General features: G+C 44.0%; 1 protein-coding gene across 1 annotated transcript; it reads right to left on the reverse strand.

Moving 5' to 3' along the window:
- Window positions 1-2788: 2788 nt before the first annotated feature.
- LOC121571123 (transcription factor p65) lies at window positions 2789-16745 on the reverse strand. The gene is made up of 11 exons (XM_041882430.1): window positions 16599-16745; window positions 12465-12500; window positions 9059-9195; window positions 8358-8503; window positions 8039-8130; window positions 6029-6163; window positions 5685-5789; window positions 4806-5021; window positions 4607-4684; window positions 4427-4504; window positions 2789-4267 (listed from the first exon to the last, which is right to left on the reverse strand). The coding sequence occupies exons 1-11, from the start codon at window positions 16603-16605 to the stop codon at window positions 3429-3431; spliced, it is 1869 nt and encodes a 622-aa protein (XP_041738364.1). The 5' UTR covers window positions 16606-16745; the 3' UTR covers window positions 2789-3428.
- Between the last annotated feature and the right edge of the window lie 1185 nt (window positions 16746-17930).

Raw genomic sequence — 17930 nt, forward strand, 5'->3', positions numbered from 1 at the left:
CAGAGGATAAGTTCATTAGTTAACTGCACCTCAGATTGCAGCCCAAATAAATCCTTCACAGAGTTCAAGTAACAGACACATCTCAACATCAACTGTTCAGAGGAGACTGCGTGAATCAGGCCTTCACGGTCGAATTGCTGCAAAGAAACCACTACTAAAGGACACCAATAAGAAGAAGAGACTTGCTTGAGCCAAGAAACACGAGCAATTGACATTAGGCCGGTGGAAATCTGTCCTTTGGTCTGATGAGTCCAAATTTGAGATTTTTTGTTCCAACCGCCGTGTCCTTGAGACGCAGAGTAGATGAACGGATGATCTCTGTTCACCTACTCTGTGGTTCCCACCGTGAAGCATGGAGGAGGAGGTGTGATGCTTTGCTGGTGACACTGATTTATTTAGAATTCAAGGCACACTTAACCAGCATGGCTACCACAGCATTCTGCAGCGATACGCCATCCCATCTGGTTTGCGATTAGTGGGACTATTATTTGTTTTTCAACAGGACAATGACCCAACACACCTACAGGCTATGTAAGGGCTATTTGACCAAGAAGGAGAGTGATGGAGTGCTGCATCAGATGACCTGGCCTCCACAATCACCCGACCTCAACCCAATTGAGATGGTTTGGGATGAGTTGGACCGCAGAGTGAAGGAAAAGCAGCCAACAAGTGCTCAGCATATGTGGGAACTCTTTCAAGACTGTTGGAAAAGCATTCGAGGTGAAGCTGGTTGAGAGAATGCCAAAAGTCTGCAAAGCTGTCATCAAGGCAAAGGGTGGCTACTTTGAAGAATCTCAAATATAAAATATTTTGATTTGTTGATAACACCTTTTTGGTTACTATATGATTCCATAGGTGTTATTTCATAGTTTTGATGTCTTCACTATTATTCTACGATGTAGAAAATAGTAAAAATAAAGAAAAACCCTGGAATGAGTAGGTGTGTCCAAACTTTTGGCTGGTCCTGTATATACTTGTACAAAATATTATACAAGTGTCTATTTTCAGTAAGGCAGCATTGACTTAAGTACAGAGTTATGGTTTAAACATGTTTTATTTTATATAAAATGAACTGCAGCCGAAGTTCATATACCATATAGCAAAATGTAGGTATCACACTGGCCTAAAAGCAAACTGCACTGTGAATGAGCATAATTGACATAGTGAGGGACAGAAATTATATTTGAGATGCAGACTCAACTACTAACAAGTATTTTTTCACTAAGCATTTCAGTGCATCTGCTACATTTTTTGGACATCTATAAACAATATCCTTCCCATTCCAAAGATGTATTGAATATTGAAAATGACAAGTTATAGTTAGATGTTAACATGGTAAAACTGTACATAACATTTAGTTTTGTCACCAAGGTGAGTACTGTATCGCGCATTTCATCACCTAAGGCAGGGGTGTCAAACTCATTCCAGGGAGGGCCTAGTGTCTGCTGGTTTTTCCCTTTCAATTAAGCCCTAGACAACCAGGTGAGGGGAGTGCATTACTAATCAGTGACCTTAATTCATCAATCAACAATCAAGTACAATGGGGGAGCGAAAACCCGCAGACACTCGGCCCTCCGTGGAATGAGTTTGACAAGTGATCTAAAGCCTAAGCACATTGAAATGACAATGTATTCTTGTCTTGCTTTATAGTACGGTGATATTACACTACCTACAGTATAGGCTAGTAATAAACTATTCAGATTGTAATTTTGAATGGTCGTAATACATAGAAATCTGGCTCACTCATCTACAAATAGATCAGGGGTGTCAAACTCATTCCACGGAGGGCCGAGTGTCTGCATGTTTTAGTTTTTTCCTTTCAATTGAGGGGAGTTCCTTACTAATTAGTGACCTTAATTCATCAATCAAGTACAAGGGAGGTGTGAAAACCCTCAGCCACTCGGACCTCCGTGGAATGAGTTTGACACATGAAATAGATGGACAAACCATTTTAAGGCTTTTCATTGGTTGTGAGAAGATTGCATAGCTAAACTGGGAACTTATTTTGTGCTTACAAAAATTATTCCCTTTTTGAGAAATATTTTCCCTTTCACATACACATTTCTCAATGGCAAGCTGTGAAAGCAGAGGTTATTATGACCTGATTTCTTGTAAAAACCAGAATCTTCTGACATTCTTCAAGGAGTCCAACAAAACCTATAGCACACAAACAAGCACAATATAATAGATGACAGAGCAATCATTTCATTTTGATTCTTATTTGGAGAACAACCAAGTGTCATCCCAAAAGGCCTTGATACAGACATAGTGGTTGTCGAGTGAACATTTGTCGGGGCATGGACACTACAAGATGTCGAAAGCATTCCACAGGGATCCTGGCACATGTTGATTCCAATGCTTCCCACAGTTGTGTCAAGTTGGCTGGATTTTATTAGGGCGGTGGACCATTCTTGATACACACAGGAAACACCTGGCACCTACTACCATACCCTGTTCAAATGCACTGAAATATTTTGTCTTGCCCATTCACCCTCTGAATGACACACATACACAATCCATGTCTCAATTGTCTCAAGGCTTAAAAATCCTTCTTTAACCTGTCTCTTCCCTTTCATCTACACTGATTGAAGTGTATTTAAGGGATCATAGCTTTCACCTGGATTCACCTGGTCAGTCTTTGTCCCTCAAACTCAACTCTGGACCTTAAAGCCAGCGCCACTGCATTTATTCATTGTTCCCCTCTAATCGGGGGAAAGATTTAGACCTGGGACACCAGGTGTGTGCAATTATTATCAGGTAGAACAGAAAACCAGCAGGCTCTGGACCTCGTAGGGTAAGAGTTGAATACCCCTAGTCTATGTCATGGAAAGAGCAGGTGTCCTTAATGTTTTGTATACTCTGTGTATGTTACATCTTCGGGCGTTGTAAGAAAGATGCATTGTTAAAAACCCTCGTAAGCCTAAGTTCCATCGCCATCAGGAAACCGGGCCCTGGACTATTCAGTCCATACATTGACACATTTCGAACCCTGATGTTCTTAGGGACCAGAAGTGAATACCACTGCCTTTGGAGACTAGATACAAGCCTGGGTTTCTACACAACCCAGTGGGTGTGTATCTTTAGGGGTTGACAAAAAGCGACAAAAATCCTTGGGTCTCGCGATTGCCCACAAACTGGCAGTTACCAGGGGTTCCCTGTAGCCCTCTCTCCTATTCACTCTGTTCATCGAGTACAGGCAGGGTTCTGCAGCTGTCCTAATAAACATGTCCACAATCCACATAGAGAAGAGCGCAAACGGCACCATCATCTGACTCTCGATCAGCCAGCCTTCAAATGTATTTTCTTTGTAGTCCATTATGAATAACAAGTACAAGGGAAGTTGGGTTAGAAAGGAGCTGGGTCTCAAAAGGCAAGGGGACAGATAAAAGTAGTATGGCAGTAAAAATGTCTAAAATCACAGAGGTCTCTTAAGTCTGATGTCCGGACACGAAACCGGCCTGGTTGCCAGTGTTCAGGATGGACATGAGACGTTCTTCGTCCATGGAGCTGAAGACGTCCAGGTCGTCGAGGACGGCCGGCTGGCTGGCATTGCCAGGAGAACTGTCCATCATGCCCTCACTCTGGAGCAGGTTCACGATGCTGTTGGGGTAGTTCATCAAGGTGCTGCCGCCACAGCTGATGTTGTGGTGGTTGGCTGGCTCTGTGTGGTTCTGGGTCGCGTTGTTGGACACCGGGTTGGTGGCGGGTAAGTGGCAGGGTGCCTGAGAGACCGACGCCCTACTGCTCCCTGGCCCCTCTCCAACCAGACCACTCTGGCCCAGCAGAGCCTGGAAGTCGTCGATGTTTATGCCATCTAGTGTCCCTGACGGGTGGGCCTCAGAGAAGCTGGGGAACTCGGGTAGCTCCTCATCCACCATGGGGCCATCCACCCTGAACTGGGAACCCTGGACGCCGAAGGTAGAGGTGGGCTCTGGAGTAGCGGCTGCGCTCACTGGCTCCTGGGGACTAGGGAACGTGGGGAAGGTGAAGCCGTGGAGGTCCAACAGGTTGACGGTGGGGAAGGCCTGGGAGGAGGCTGTGGCTGCAGATGCCTGGGCCTGGGAGTTGGTGGTGAATCTGGCCACGGGGGTGGCTTTGGGCTGGGAGTCCAGGGTCAGGCTGTTGAGGAACTTCCAGGTCTCTGCTGGAGTGGAGGAGGAGGGCTCTGCTCTGGGCTGGGTTTGGAACAGCTGGCCAGGCTGGGGGCTGTCGTAGTAGGGCTGGGGCTTCACAGAGGCGGCACGAGGGGGCGCCACTGGGTTCACTACTGCAAGAGACACAAACAGTCAATACCGCTGTCGAATTTACTAATAAACCTAGGGTCCCTAAAACAGTATTATCTATGTTAACTTCTGACCACTAATGTTACATACAGAACCCCCTTAACTGTATTAAGAGAAACAGCTAAATAAATAGGATGATTTACCAGGCTGGCTAGCTGCTGGCTTGGCGGCGACTGTTCTTCTGGCAGTGTTGAAAGGCCTTCTGTCTGCTGGCATGGCCCCTGGAATTCAAACATAAACCATCACACATTAACTCCCCCAGAACCGTCAGATGACACAGCTGTCTAGTTCAGTGAGTGACATGGATCATTTTAGACACCTACCTGACATCATGGTCCCCAGCTTCAGATTCTGGAACATGCCCTCTGTCCGTTTTCGCTTCTCTATCAGTCTATATTCATCTGTACAGTAAAAAAATAAGAGTTAGCCTGGGTGAAATGTTTGGCATGACAACCACACAGCCTACAGGAGTGTCGCCATAGAAACCAAATGGGTCGTCCTAGTAACAAAAAGGGAAGTGACCTGGGTCGGAGGGCAGGAATTGGAAGTCCATTGGCTCGCTGACCTCGCGGTCCGAGGGCCTGCGGAGCTGCATCTTCACTCTGATTGGCTCGGTCAGGTTGGTGTCGTAGAAGGGCGGGGTACGGAACACGATGGCCACCTGCCTGTGGACGTCCGCCTGGGAGAAGGTCCCCTTCCCCTCCCACGAGTCCTGGAAGAACCGCACCTCGATGTCCTCTGTGGAGGGAAGAAAGAAGAGGGTGGAAGTGGGGATGGGAAGGAGGAGGTGTGGGATAGTGAGGTCAGTTACTGGCTGGGAGAACTCATTCTGAGCCAGTCCAGCTGACTTGGTAACATTCTGTAACAACACAATTGGTAGCCCACCTTTTCATGTAATACAGAGAGGAGATCATAGTCCCTTCGTTTTTAAGTTTGAACAATTAAGTAAGCAGTTACCAGTGGGCTTATACACAATACTATCAAATGGGTCTCAATTAGGTAAGTGGTTACCAGTAGGCTTATACGCAATGATTTGAAATGGGTGTCAATTAAGTAAGTGGTTACCAGTGGGTTTTTACACAATGATTTCAAATGGGTGTCAATTAAGTAAGTGGTTACTAGTGGTTACTAGTGGGCTTATACACAATGATTTCAAATTGGTGTCAATTCAGTAAGTGGTTACCAGTGGGCTTATATACAATGATTTCAAATTGGTGTCAATTCAGTAAGTTATTAACAGTGGGCTTATACACAATGATTTCAAATGGGTTTCTGGCAAAGAGAACTTAAAGAGTCCACACACTAACAGGAGAACAAAGCCGTTGACAGCAGGTAAAAATAACTAACAGGCTCAACTCAATAACACCAACAAGAATAGGAGTATGTGTGTGTCAGACAAACCTTTTTGCACTTTGTCACAGAGTAGGAAGATCTCGTCCCCTCCTCTACAGCTCCCAGAGTTTCTGTTCACTCGACAGATCTTCAGTTCTGCTGTGTTGGGTGCTCCTGTGAGACGGAGAGAGGTGGGAGTGAAGGAGTGTAAAAGGGCCACAGCACCTGTCTAGATGTTTATAAATGAGTAAACAGTGGAACAGGAACAGCCTGAACAGAACAATGACAAATGAGGGAGCCAGTGTGTACTCAGTGAGTGTTTGGTGAGTGTGTGTGCAGTGTGTGTGTGCGTCCGTCTATGTGTGTGAGTGCGCGTGTGCATTTGTGTGTGTGTGTGTTTGTAGCAGACTCACTGTTGTCGTAGATGGGCTGAGACACCACGGGCTCCAGAGGGCGGAGTTCACCGGTAGGTAGAGTGATCGAGGCCTGGAAACACAGCCTCACTGCATTCAGGTCAAACTCCTCCTCCCACACCTTCGCCTCGGGAACTACCACCAAAACACAACACAGTCAGTCACAAAGCCAATGGGTGTGGCATCTGGGATTGGCTATCTGGCGTTGACAAGTGATGAAACAAAATCGATAGTTACATATCACAATATTATTTTTCTCATGCTACAACAGACATATAGTGAGCAATATGTTTGTAACATCAAATTGCAATAAAATCGCAATATTTATAGAATCGTGAGAATCGCTATACGTATCGGCACCTAAGTAACGTGATAATATCGTATCATGAGGTCTCTGGCAATTCCCAGCCCTAGCATTGACTGTATCCTGTCAATCAGGGTCAATAGAGGACAAATACATTACTCTTCACACAATATTATTGGATTAAACCAAGGTAAACAAAACATGAAAATTAGATTGGATGAGTCAATATGTGCATAACTGGCATAATGTTATGACAGCCTTGGTTTCTCAAATGACTACCTCGCCTGGTTCACCAACTACTTCTCAGATAGAGTTCAGTGTGTCAAATCGGAGGGCCTGTTGTCTGGACCTATGGCAGTCTCTATGGGGGTGCCACAGGGTTCAATTATTGGGCTGACTGATATCAATGATGTCGCTGGTGGTGACTCTCAGATCCACCTCTACGCAGACGACACCATTTTGTATACATCTGGCCCTTCATTGGACACTGTGTTAACAAACCTCCAAACGAGCTTCAATGCCATACAACACTCCTTCAGTAGCCTCCAACTGCTCTTAAACACTAGTAAAACTAAATGCATGCTCTTCAATCGAACGCTGCTGGCACCCGCCCACCCGACTAGAATCACCACTCTCGACGGGTCTGACCTAGAGTATGTGGACAACTACAAATACCTAGGTGTCTGGTTAGACTGTAAACTCTCCTTCCAGACTCACATTAAGAATCTCCAATCCAAAGTTAAATCTAAGTTTTACGAGGCTTCCTATTTCGCAACAAAGCCTCCTTCACTCATGCTGCCAAACATGCCCTCGTAAAACTGACTATCCTACCGATCCTTGACTTCGGCGATGTCATTTACAAAATAGCCTCCAACACTCTACTCAGCAAATTGGATGTAGTCTATCACAGTGCCATCCGTTTTGTCTCCAAAGCCCCATACACTACCCACCACTGTGACCTATACGCTCTTGTTGGCTGGTCCTCACTACATGTTCGTCGTCAAACCCACTGGCTCCAGGCCATCTATAAATCACTGCTAGGCAAATCCCCGCCTTATCTTAGCTCATTGGTCACCATAGCAGCACCCACCCGTAGTCTGCGCTCCAGCAGGTATATCTCACTGGTCATTCCCAAAGCCAACACCTCCTTTGGCCGCCATTCCTTCCAGTTCTCTGCTGCCAATGACTGGAACGAATTGCAAAAATCTCTGAAGCTTGAGACTTATCTCCCTCACTAACTTTAAGCATCAGTTGTCAGAGCACCTTACCGATCACTGCACCTGTACACAGCCCATCTGAAATTAGCCCACCCAACTACCTCATCCCTATATTGTTATTTATTTTGCTCTTTTGAACCCCAGTATCTCTATTTGCACATAATCTCTTGCACATCTAGCATTCCAGTGTTAATACTAATTGTAATTATTTTGCACTATAGCCTATTTATTGCCTTACCTCCATAACTTGCTACATTTGCACACTGTATATATATTTTCTGTTGTATTTTTTTGACTTTATGTTTTTTTACCCCATATGTAACTCTGTTGTTGTTTTTAATCGCACTGCTATGCTTTATCTTGGCCAGGTCGCAGTTGTAAATGAGAACTTGTTCTCAACTGGCTTACCTGGTTAAATAAAGGTGAAATAAAAATACATAAATAAACAGTGGACCGACTGTGTGTGTGTGTGTGTCTGTCTGTACTCACTGTTGAAGGGGTTGTTTTGGGTCTGCAGTCTACAGGAAACTGCTTCGGTCACATCCTTTTTCTTCACACACTGAATGCCCAGGTTCTGAAAACTGCGATCAGACAGTGAGAGGACTCAGAGTGAACGTGTGTGAAAGTGAGAGAGATCGTCCACAAGAGCGTGCTTCATTCAACCACGCTCTGGTTCTAGCCTTTAAAAAATCAAGACTATGTGAAACAACTTTTCCTTTTCCTGACCTAAATGGTCATATCAATGATTAACTGGTAATCTTTTGTCATCCAAGTGTATGTCTTCTATCACACTCACACACAGTCTAACCTGTGTACTCGTCTCTCCTGCAAGTCTGCCTCATAGTAGCCATGTTTGCAGTCTTTCCCCACCAGCTCGTGCGGGTGGGGCTTGTGAGGCGGGTTCTTGGTCACCAAGGAGACACGGACACGCAGGGGACCATTGTAGTTGTGCACCTGCATGGGAGCAAGCCAGGTTAACAGGATCTGTCTCATCACTCACCACAAAATCTCCACCACTTCCTGTCCTATGTTGCAAAGCAAGGTGGGTCACGTCTAGATGGGATACAGCTTCTGGCAAATTTGACGTCAAAAAGTATATATTTTTTACATTTTAGCTAACCCTAACCCTTTTCCTAACCTTACCTAATTATCCTAACCTGATTCATTCATTATCCTAACCTGCAGCGTAAGGTCTCCTAAACCTGCTACAAAAAGTCAATTTTGACAAAAGCTATATCCCTTCTAGACAAAACCCCTGTTGTGTAGTCGTAAAACAGACAGCTATAGGCTACCGTGGTTATAACTAGACAAAATGGCTAATTTGCATAACAAATCTTACTTTGATTAATAATTTATCCATCAACTACAGTATCTTAGAATATATGGTGAACGTAGCCATGGTTTAAGGTCTCAGAAGGTCTCAATAAGCTACAGCGCAAATAAAGCATGGCCCCTTAATACATAGTTAGCTCAGTGTGCCAATGATGTGTAATTTAAGGATGCCCTAACCTTGATGGCGGGGTGTGTCTTGGTGGTATCGTTGCTCTTCTCTCCCGGGATGCTGCCCGCCGAGCGCCCCTCACACTTGTACCTGAACCTCATGCCTCTCGGCTTGGGCTGCTCAATGATCTCTATGAAAGAATTCCCTGCAGAGAGAGAAAGAGAGAGAGAGAGAGAGAGAGGCAGAGAGAGAGAGAGAGAGAGGCAGAGAGAGAGAGAGGCGAGAGAGAGAGGCAGAGAGAGAGAGAGAGAGAGGCAGAGAGAGAGAGAGAGAGAGAGGCAGAGAGAGAGAGAGAGCGAGAGAGAGAGAAATACACTGTGACCTTCATTTCAATGGGATCTCATAACTATCTCAATGTAACTGATTGGCACACATAGACAATCAATGTCTCAATTGTCTCAAGGCTTAAAATCCTTCTTTAACCTGTCTCCTCCCCTTCATCTACACTGATTGAAGTGGATTTCAGTGGTGTGTATTCATGGATGCCAAGGGAAGTCAGGCTTCCCCCCAAAAAATTACAAGAACAAAAGAAACAAATATAAAATAATGTATCTTTCGTCTCTCTGTGTTTCATAATTTTCCTTCAATTCGCAAGAGGCTGAATGTGTCTCACCGGAGAAAGCATCCGAGCGAGAGAAACAGCGCCCCTCTGTCTCTGTATGTGTAGGCCATCTATCTGATGCTGTCTGGTCAAAACGAGTATGACATTGTTGCCACCCATAGCGTTGAATGTAAGGGAAGCCAGCGAGCATTTGTCCTACCTTAATTAATAAAAAAGTATAAAATAATAGCCACTCAGCGTTGAGCTAAACTGAGTGAGCTCAACTGTGAATGGTCCTGACGCACCAAAAAAAAGTGTTAAGGGAAGCCAGTTTGGATTTGGCTTCACTCCAATCACATCACATCGAGAGCATTACGTCATTGACAGAAACAACTTGAATTGTTCCATTTCTTTGTGTTGTTGTCCTCCGGTGGCTAGCTAGCTAGCTAAAATGATCCCTTTCCTAAATTAGCCATGGATGGAGATAGGGATTTGGACATGTGGTTTTACTTAATTCTCCGTACTGGCCAATGATTATAACGGCGATTCTGATCCAACCATAAATTCATACATTGTGCCCCTGGCCTGAGACGATGGAAGTTCAATATTTAGCTTGATGTAGAAGGCTAATGTTAACTAGCTAACGTTGCCCATTAAAGGAAGTTAGGCTAGCGAGGTAGCCTAGGACAACAAAACATTTAAGCGTGACGTGTACTGTATCACAGTCATAGACCTTTTCGTCAAAATGAAAGAGAGGAGGATGGCATTGGCATTTCTCAACAAGTAGGGTGATCCAACATGTTTTTTCTACTTGCACGCACACACACAGAAATCAGAACCATGGACAGCCACATCATATTTAGCTTACGTTGATTGGACTAAATTGTTTTTGGTATCTTTTAGTTACCACTGTATTAGACTAAGCATAGGTGATTTGATGATGATGAAATGTTGAAATTGAAATGGTGCTGGAATAGTGGAGGCAGCTCCTGTTTTCTTTGCGACTTGTGGTAACTCTCCGTGGTTCTAAATCAATAGTTGTATAGTAGTCCGAAAATGTCGGAAACATTAACTTGCTTGACCATGCTGTAGGTCATGTAACTGTTTGTTACATGCAATATGATTTGTGGATTTCACCGGAGAGAGGTTGCTCTCCGGTTATGTGATGAAACATTTCTGTCTTGGCTTCCCCAGTGATTTTACCCACGCACCGCTACTGCTGGATGTAACAGGTGACATCAATAAGGGAATCATAGCTTTCACCTGGATCCACCTGGTCAGTCTATGTCATGGAAAGAGCAGTGTATGTATGTCAGTATGTGTTTCAAAGCAAAGCTGATGCTTCAAGTGAATGCAGTCATGATGAGAGAGAAGACAGAAAGTCAACAGTGGAGACAAACAGAAAACAGGTACACAGCGTGATATACAGCGGGGGGGAAAAGTATTTAGTCAGCCACCAATTATGCAAGTTCTCCCACTTAAAAAGATGAGAGAGGCCTGTAATTTCCATCATAGGTACACGTCAACTATGACAGACAAAATGCGGAAAAAAAATCCAGAAAATCACATTGTAGGATATTTTATGAATTTATTTGCAAATTATGGTGGAAAATAAGTATTTGGTCAATAACAAAAGTTTCTCAATACTTTGTTATATACCCTTTGTTGGCAATGACACAGGTCAAACGTTTTCTGTAAGTCTTCACAAGGTTTTCACACACTGTTGCTGGTATTTTGGCCCATTCCTCCATGCAGATCTCCTCTAGAGCAGTGATGTTTTGGGGCTGTCGCTGGGCAACACAGACTTTCAACTCCCTCCAAAGATTTTCTATGGGGTTGAGATCTGGAGACTGGCTAGGCCACTCCAGGACCTTGAAATGCTTCTTACGAAGCCACTCCTTCGTTGCCCGGGCGGTGTGTTTGGGATCATTGTCATGCTGAAAGACCCAGCCACGTTTCATCTTCAATGCCCTTGCTGATGGAAGGAGGTTTTCACTCAAAATCTCACGATACATGGCCCCATTAATTCTTTCCTTTACACGGATCAGTCGTCCTGGTCCCTTTGCAGAAAAACAGCCCCAAAGCATGATGTTTCCACCCCCATGCTTCACAGTAGGTATGGTGTTCTTTGGATGCAACTCAGCATTCTTTGTCCTCCAAACACGACGAGTTGAGTTTTTACCAAAAAGTTCTATTTTGGTTTCATCTGACCATATGACATTCTCCCAATCCTCTTCTGGATCATCCAAATGCACTCTAGCAAACTTCAGACGGGCCTGGACATGTACTGGCTTAAGCAGGGGGATACGTCTGGCACTGCAGGATTTGAGTCCCTGGCGGCGTAGTGTGTTACTGATGGTAGGCTTTGTTACTTTGGTCCCAGCTCTCTGCAGGTCATTCACAAGGTCCCCCGTGTGGTTCTGGGATTTTTGCTCACCGTTCTTGTGATGAACTTGTTTCTGGTGTCCTTTGACAGCTCTTTGGTCTTGGCCATAGTGGAGTTTGGAGTGTGACTGTTTGAGGTTGTGGACAGGTGTCTTTTATACTGATAACAAGTTCAAACAGGTGCCATTAATACAGGTAACGAGTGGAGGACAGAGGAGCCTCTTAAAGAAGAAGTTACAGGTCTGTGAGAGCCAGAAATCTTGTTTGTTTGTAGGTGACCAAATACTTATTTTCCACCATAATTTGCAAATAAATTCATAAAAAATCGTACAATGTGATTTTCTGGATTCTTTTTTCTTAATTTGTCTGTCATAGTTGACGTGTACCTATGATGAAAATTACAGGCCTCTCTCATCTTTTTAAGTGGGAGAACTTGCACAATTGGTGGCTGACTAAATACTTTTTTCCCCCACTGTAACTCTCCTTACCTTGGTTCAAAGGGGGCTGTACCCATCCATACATTCCTATGGAGATGGGAGAAATTGACACAAAACATTTACTAGAACAAATAAGTCAGTAAGAAACGATGATCAACCAAAATCCACAACCCATAATTCCCCTCAACTATTCTCTGATGAGAAAAGGCAGACAAGAATTGGTGACGTTGAAGATCACAACAGCTTAGCGGTACAAATTCAGCTCCTTCTCCATAACCAGAAGGGTGTTAACTAAAAGTAGAAGTTAAAGGGGAAGTTCACCCCAAAAAACTTATGGGCCCTTTATAAACACTTGCCTGCCATTTGTCATCACGCTAGACCAGGGGTACTCAACTCTTACGCTATGAGGTCCGGAGCTTGATGGTTTTCTGTTCTACCTGGTAATTAATTGCACCCACCTGGAGTCCCAGGTCTAAATTAGTCCCTGATTAGAGGGGAACAATGAAAAAAATGCAGTGGAACTGGCTTCAAGGTCCAGAGTTGAGTTTGAGGGCCCAAGACCCTTCAAAAACCAAAATGTGGCAAATAACAAAACGTGCACCCCTTGGGGTCCTGAGGACAGAGTTTGGGAAACCCTGATTTAGACGTAGCTTATAAGCGAATTCTACCCCCTATTTTTGTATTGAAATCCAGGAAGTAGATTAATGCGCTCCGTGAGTCGGGTCATGACTAGTTACCACAGCCACAAAGTCACAAAGTCATAAAGCCTGCCTAAGATTGAATCCTACTACAGTGGCTCTGACGCTCCTCGGATGTGGCAGGGCTTGAAAAATATTACAGACTACGAAGGGAAACCCAGCCGCGAGCTGCCCAGTGACGCGAGCCTACCAGACAAGCTAAATATATTTTATGCTCGCTTTGAGGCTAGCAACACTGAAGCATGCATGAGAGCACCAGCTGTTCCGGACGACTGTGTGATCATGCTCTCCGTAGCTGATTCACAAAGCCGCGGGCCAGACGGATTATCGGGACGTGTACTCAAAGCATGCGCGGACCAACTGGCAAGTGTTTTCACTGACATTTTCAACCTCTCCCTGACCGAGTCTGTAATACCTACATGTTTCAAACAGACCACCATAGTCCATGTGCCCAAGAAAGCAAAGGTAACCTGCCTAAATGATTACCGCTCCGTAGCCCTCACGTCGGTAGCCATGAAGTGCTGTGGACAAAAGGAACACCTATGTGAGAATGCTGTTCATTGACTACAGCTCAGCGTTCAACACCATAGTGCCCACAAAGCTCATCACTAAGCTAAGGACCCTGGGACTAAACACCTCCCTCTGCAACTGGATCCTGGACTTCCTGACGGGCCGCCCCCAGGTGGTAAGGGTAGGCAACAACACATCTGCCACGCTGATCCTCAACACTGGGGCCCCTCAGGGGTGTGTGCTTAGTACCCTCCTGTACTCCCTGTTCACCCACGACTGCGTGGCCAAGCACGACTCCAATACCATCATTAAGTTTGCCGACGACACAACAGTGGTAGGCCTGATCACCGACAACAATGAGACAGCCTATAGGGAGGAGGTCAGAGACCTGGCAGTGTGGTGCCAGGACAACAACCTCTCCCTCAATGTGAGCAAGACAAAGGAGATGATTGTAGACTATAGGAAATGGAGGGCTGAACAGGCCCCCATTAACATCAACGGGGCTGAAGTGGAGCGGGTCGAGAGCTTCAAGTTCCTTGGTGTCCTCTTCACCAACAAACTATCATGGTCCAAACACACCAAGACAGTTGTGAAGAGGGCACGACAACACCTTTTCCCCCTCAGGAGACTGAAAAGATTTGGCATGGGTCCCCAGATCCTCAAAAAGTTCTGTAGCTGCACCAGAGAGCATCCTGACCGGTTGCATCACCGCCTGGTATGGCAACTGCTCGGCATCTGACCTTAAGGCGCTACAGAGGGTAGTGCGTACGGCACAGTACATCACTGGGGCCAAGCTTCCTGACATCCAGGACCTATATACTAGGCGGTATCAAAGGAAGGCCCAAAAAATTTCAAAGACTCCAGTCACCCAAGTCATAGACTGTTCTCTCTGCTACCGCACGGCAAGCGGTACCGGAGCGCCAAGTCTAGGACCAAAAGGCTCTTTAACAGCTTCTACCCCCAAGCCATAAGACTGCTGAACAATTAATCAAATAGCCTCCTGGACTATTTACATTGACACCCCCCCGTTTTTACACTGCTGCTACTTGCTGTTTATTATCTATGCATAGTCACTTTACAAATGACCTTGACTAACCTGTACCCCCGCACATTTACTCGGTACCGGTACCCCCTGTATATAGCCTCGTTATTGTTATGTACTTTTTAATTTTTAATTTTTTGTAACTTTAGTTTATTTAGTAAATATTTTCTTAACTTTATTTATTGAACTGCATTGTTGGTTAAGGGCTTGTAAGTCAGCATTTCACGGTAAGGTCTATCTATACCTTTTGTATTCGGCACGTGACAAATAAAATTTGATTTGATCTCTACAATTTCTCTTCTTAAAATGTGATTTTAACTCTAACCTTAACCTTAAAAGTAGCATTTTTATATACAAATACAGAAATCTAAATACTCAAGCAATGGACCTAAAAACTGTCTGGGGTGATGACAAATGGCCAGGCAAGTGTTATAAAGGGCCCAGGAGTGTTTTTGGGTGAACTTCCCCTTTAATAGCTTGAATGCAAAGCTAAATGCATTGAAAACAAAGGAGGTTCCTCTAAAACACAATAGCAGGCAAGGTGTAATTGCTCATAATGTCTGACCTGCCAGGATTGGCCTGAAAGTGTACTGCGGATTAATAAAGAAAAGTAAACACCGGGTCAATAAAGGGTGTCAGATTACCATTATTTTTACCACCTGACATCACTTCTATCACGTCTGAAATAGTTCAATAGAGCAGTCGGTTTATAGAACACATCTACAATACAGACTTGTTCTAGTTCAAAAAAAGACTGGAAACTGTTTCTTCCTTGATAGTCTATGGTCGATTCTGCATCAACTGGGTAGACAAGATTGATCACACATGGTGTTTGAGCATTGATTGAGTTGAGTGTTATTACATGACATTAACATTTTTATAAAGCTTTCAAAGCCTCACTTATGTTTTAGCTTTGATGATTGTATAGTTAACTTTGTCAATGATTTTCAACTCCTGATAAAACAGTATATTACTCGATTTTCAGACTCCTGTGTAAGCCAATGTAAATAATGCAGCAGGAACGAATACATGTACAACTTACCCTATATTGACAAGAGGTTAATTAATTAGTGAAAGTGAAAGCTCATCAAATCAAATGTATTTATAAAGCACTTTTTAAATCAGCAGATGTCACAAAGTGCTTACGTCCCACACGTGACATATTACAAGAACGTTTGCTTTTTGTGAGGGGCAAATTTCTGAGACGCGCCTCGCGCATGTGTGTTGTCCATACCTCAGTGGTGTTGTCGCACTGATTTGGTTACAAAGTATCCACATTGTTGATGTTCGACCTTCAAGCCTACTAGGTACAATGTAACTTTGAGTCACATTGTTGTTGCGTTGCTTTATTAATCTGTTATCAAAACCTCGTGACGACGTAGGACGATTTCTTAAATGTCATAAATTGTAAACATTTAGGCATGTAACATACAGCTACATCTATCAAATTGGGATATGCAATGATTTGTTCACACGATGACGTAATATCGGGGCCATTGTCCCCTTAATAATTACGCTAAGCGTCAACAACGTTGTATGGTCATAGAAGTGAAATATCTCGGAGAACCGCGTAGCCTAGGCCTCTTGACTGTCGCACTACCCTAGTGTTAGGATAAAAAGGCATCCATAATGTGCAGATAGGCTCCTGATAGCCTATACAACTTCAATGTCACGAGAGATCACGTTCTACTAGATATAATGTCAAATAATACATCTATAATAGATGTAGTCCTATCTCAAATCATGTCCAACTTCCTAGCAGGCTACATTGCTGGCAAGTCGCGGACAGTGATCTCCATTATGTTTATTGACTCCTCCTGCGGTAGTACAAAACAAATGGTATCTGGGCTGCCCTTATGCGCAAACAAGTGGCTAAGCTTCACACGAGACTCGAAAATGCATTTACTTTGAGGATCAGTTTGTAAACAAACTTACCATCCATTTCCGACTTCAACTTCTGCCACGTCGGTTATTGGAATAGCCTCAGGGTGTTTGTCCCTTGAAAACAGGTAAATTAGTAAACTTGTCGTGACAGATCGCTTTTTAGCCACCTCCGCCTTCAAGTCTCCAATGCAACTTGCCACCGCCCCCGAAAATGGGGCGGAAATACCCAAATGACGTAAAGGAACAGAAAATGTATATTGGTTTCGTAGGCGGGGGTACCAGTCAAAAGTTTGGACACACCTACTCAGTCAAGGGTTTTTCTTTAGTTTTACTATTTTCTACATTGTAGAATAATAGTGAAGACATCAAAACTATGAAATAACACATATGGAATCATGTAGTAACCAAAAAAGTGTTAAACAAATCAAAATATATTTTATATTTGAGATTCTTCAAAGTAGCCACCCTTTCCCTTGATGACAGCTTTGCACACTCTTGGCATTCTGTCAACCAGCTTCGTGAGGTAGTCACCTGGAATGCTTTTCAATTAACATGTGTGCCTTGTTAAAAGTGAATTTGTGGAATTTCTTTCCTTCCTAATGTGTTTAAGCTAATCAGTTGTGTTGTGTATACAGAAGATAGCCCTATTTGGTAAAATACCAAGTCCATATCATGGCAAGAACAGCTCAAATAAGCAAAGAGAAACTACAGTCCATCATTACTTTAAGACATGAAGGTCAGTCAATCCGGAAAATGTCAAGAACTTTGAAAGTTTCTTCAAGTGCAGTGGCAAAAACCATCAAGCGCTATGATGAAACTGGCTCTCATGAGGACCACCACAGGAAAGGAAGACCCAGAGTTACCTCTGCTGCAGAGGATAAGTTCATTAGAGTTACCAGCCTCAGAAATTGCAGCCCAAATAAATGCTTCACAGAGTAACAGACACATCTCAACATCAACTGTTCAGAGGAGACTGCATGAATCAGGCCTTCATGTTCGAATTGCTGCAAAGAAACCACTACTAAAGGACACCAATAAGAAGAAAATACTTGCTTGGGCCAAGAAACACTAGCATTGGACATTAGAACAGTGGAAATCTGTCCTTTGGTCTGATGAGTCCAAATTTGAGATTTTTGGTTCCAACTCTTTGTGAGACGCAGAGTAGGTGAACGGATGATCTCAGCATGTGTGGTTCCCACTGTGAAGCATGGAGGAGGAGGTGTGATGGTGTGGGGGTGCTTTGCTGATGACACTGTCTGTGATTTATTTAGAATTCAAGGCACACTTAACCAGCATGGCTACCACATTCTGCAGTGATACGCCATCCCATCTGGTTTGCGCTTAGTGGGACTATCATTTGTTTTTCAACAGGACAATGACCCA

Source organism: Coregonus clupeaformis, chromosome 8 (assembly GCF_020615455.1).
Source record: "Coregonus clupeaformis isolate EN_2021a chromosome 8, ASM2061545v1, whole genome shotgun sequence".
Lineage (NCBI taxonomy): Eukaryota > Metazoa > Chordata > Actinopteri > Salmoniformes > Salmonidae > Coregonus > Coregonus clupeaformis.

Bases quoted from the DNA above. Each gene is read 5' to 3' on its own strand.
- LOC121571123 (XM_041882430.1), bottom strand. The intron at 8,131-8,357 runs GTTAGACTGTGT...GTCTGATCGCAG, and splicing joins CAGGAGAGACGAGTACACAG to TTTTCAGAACCTGGGCATTC. The intron at 4,685-4,805 runs GTCACTTCCCTT...TTTACTGTACAG, and splicing joins ATTCCTGCCCTCCGACCCAG to ATGAATATAGACTGATAGAG.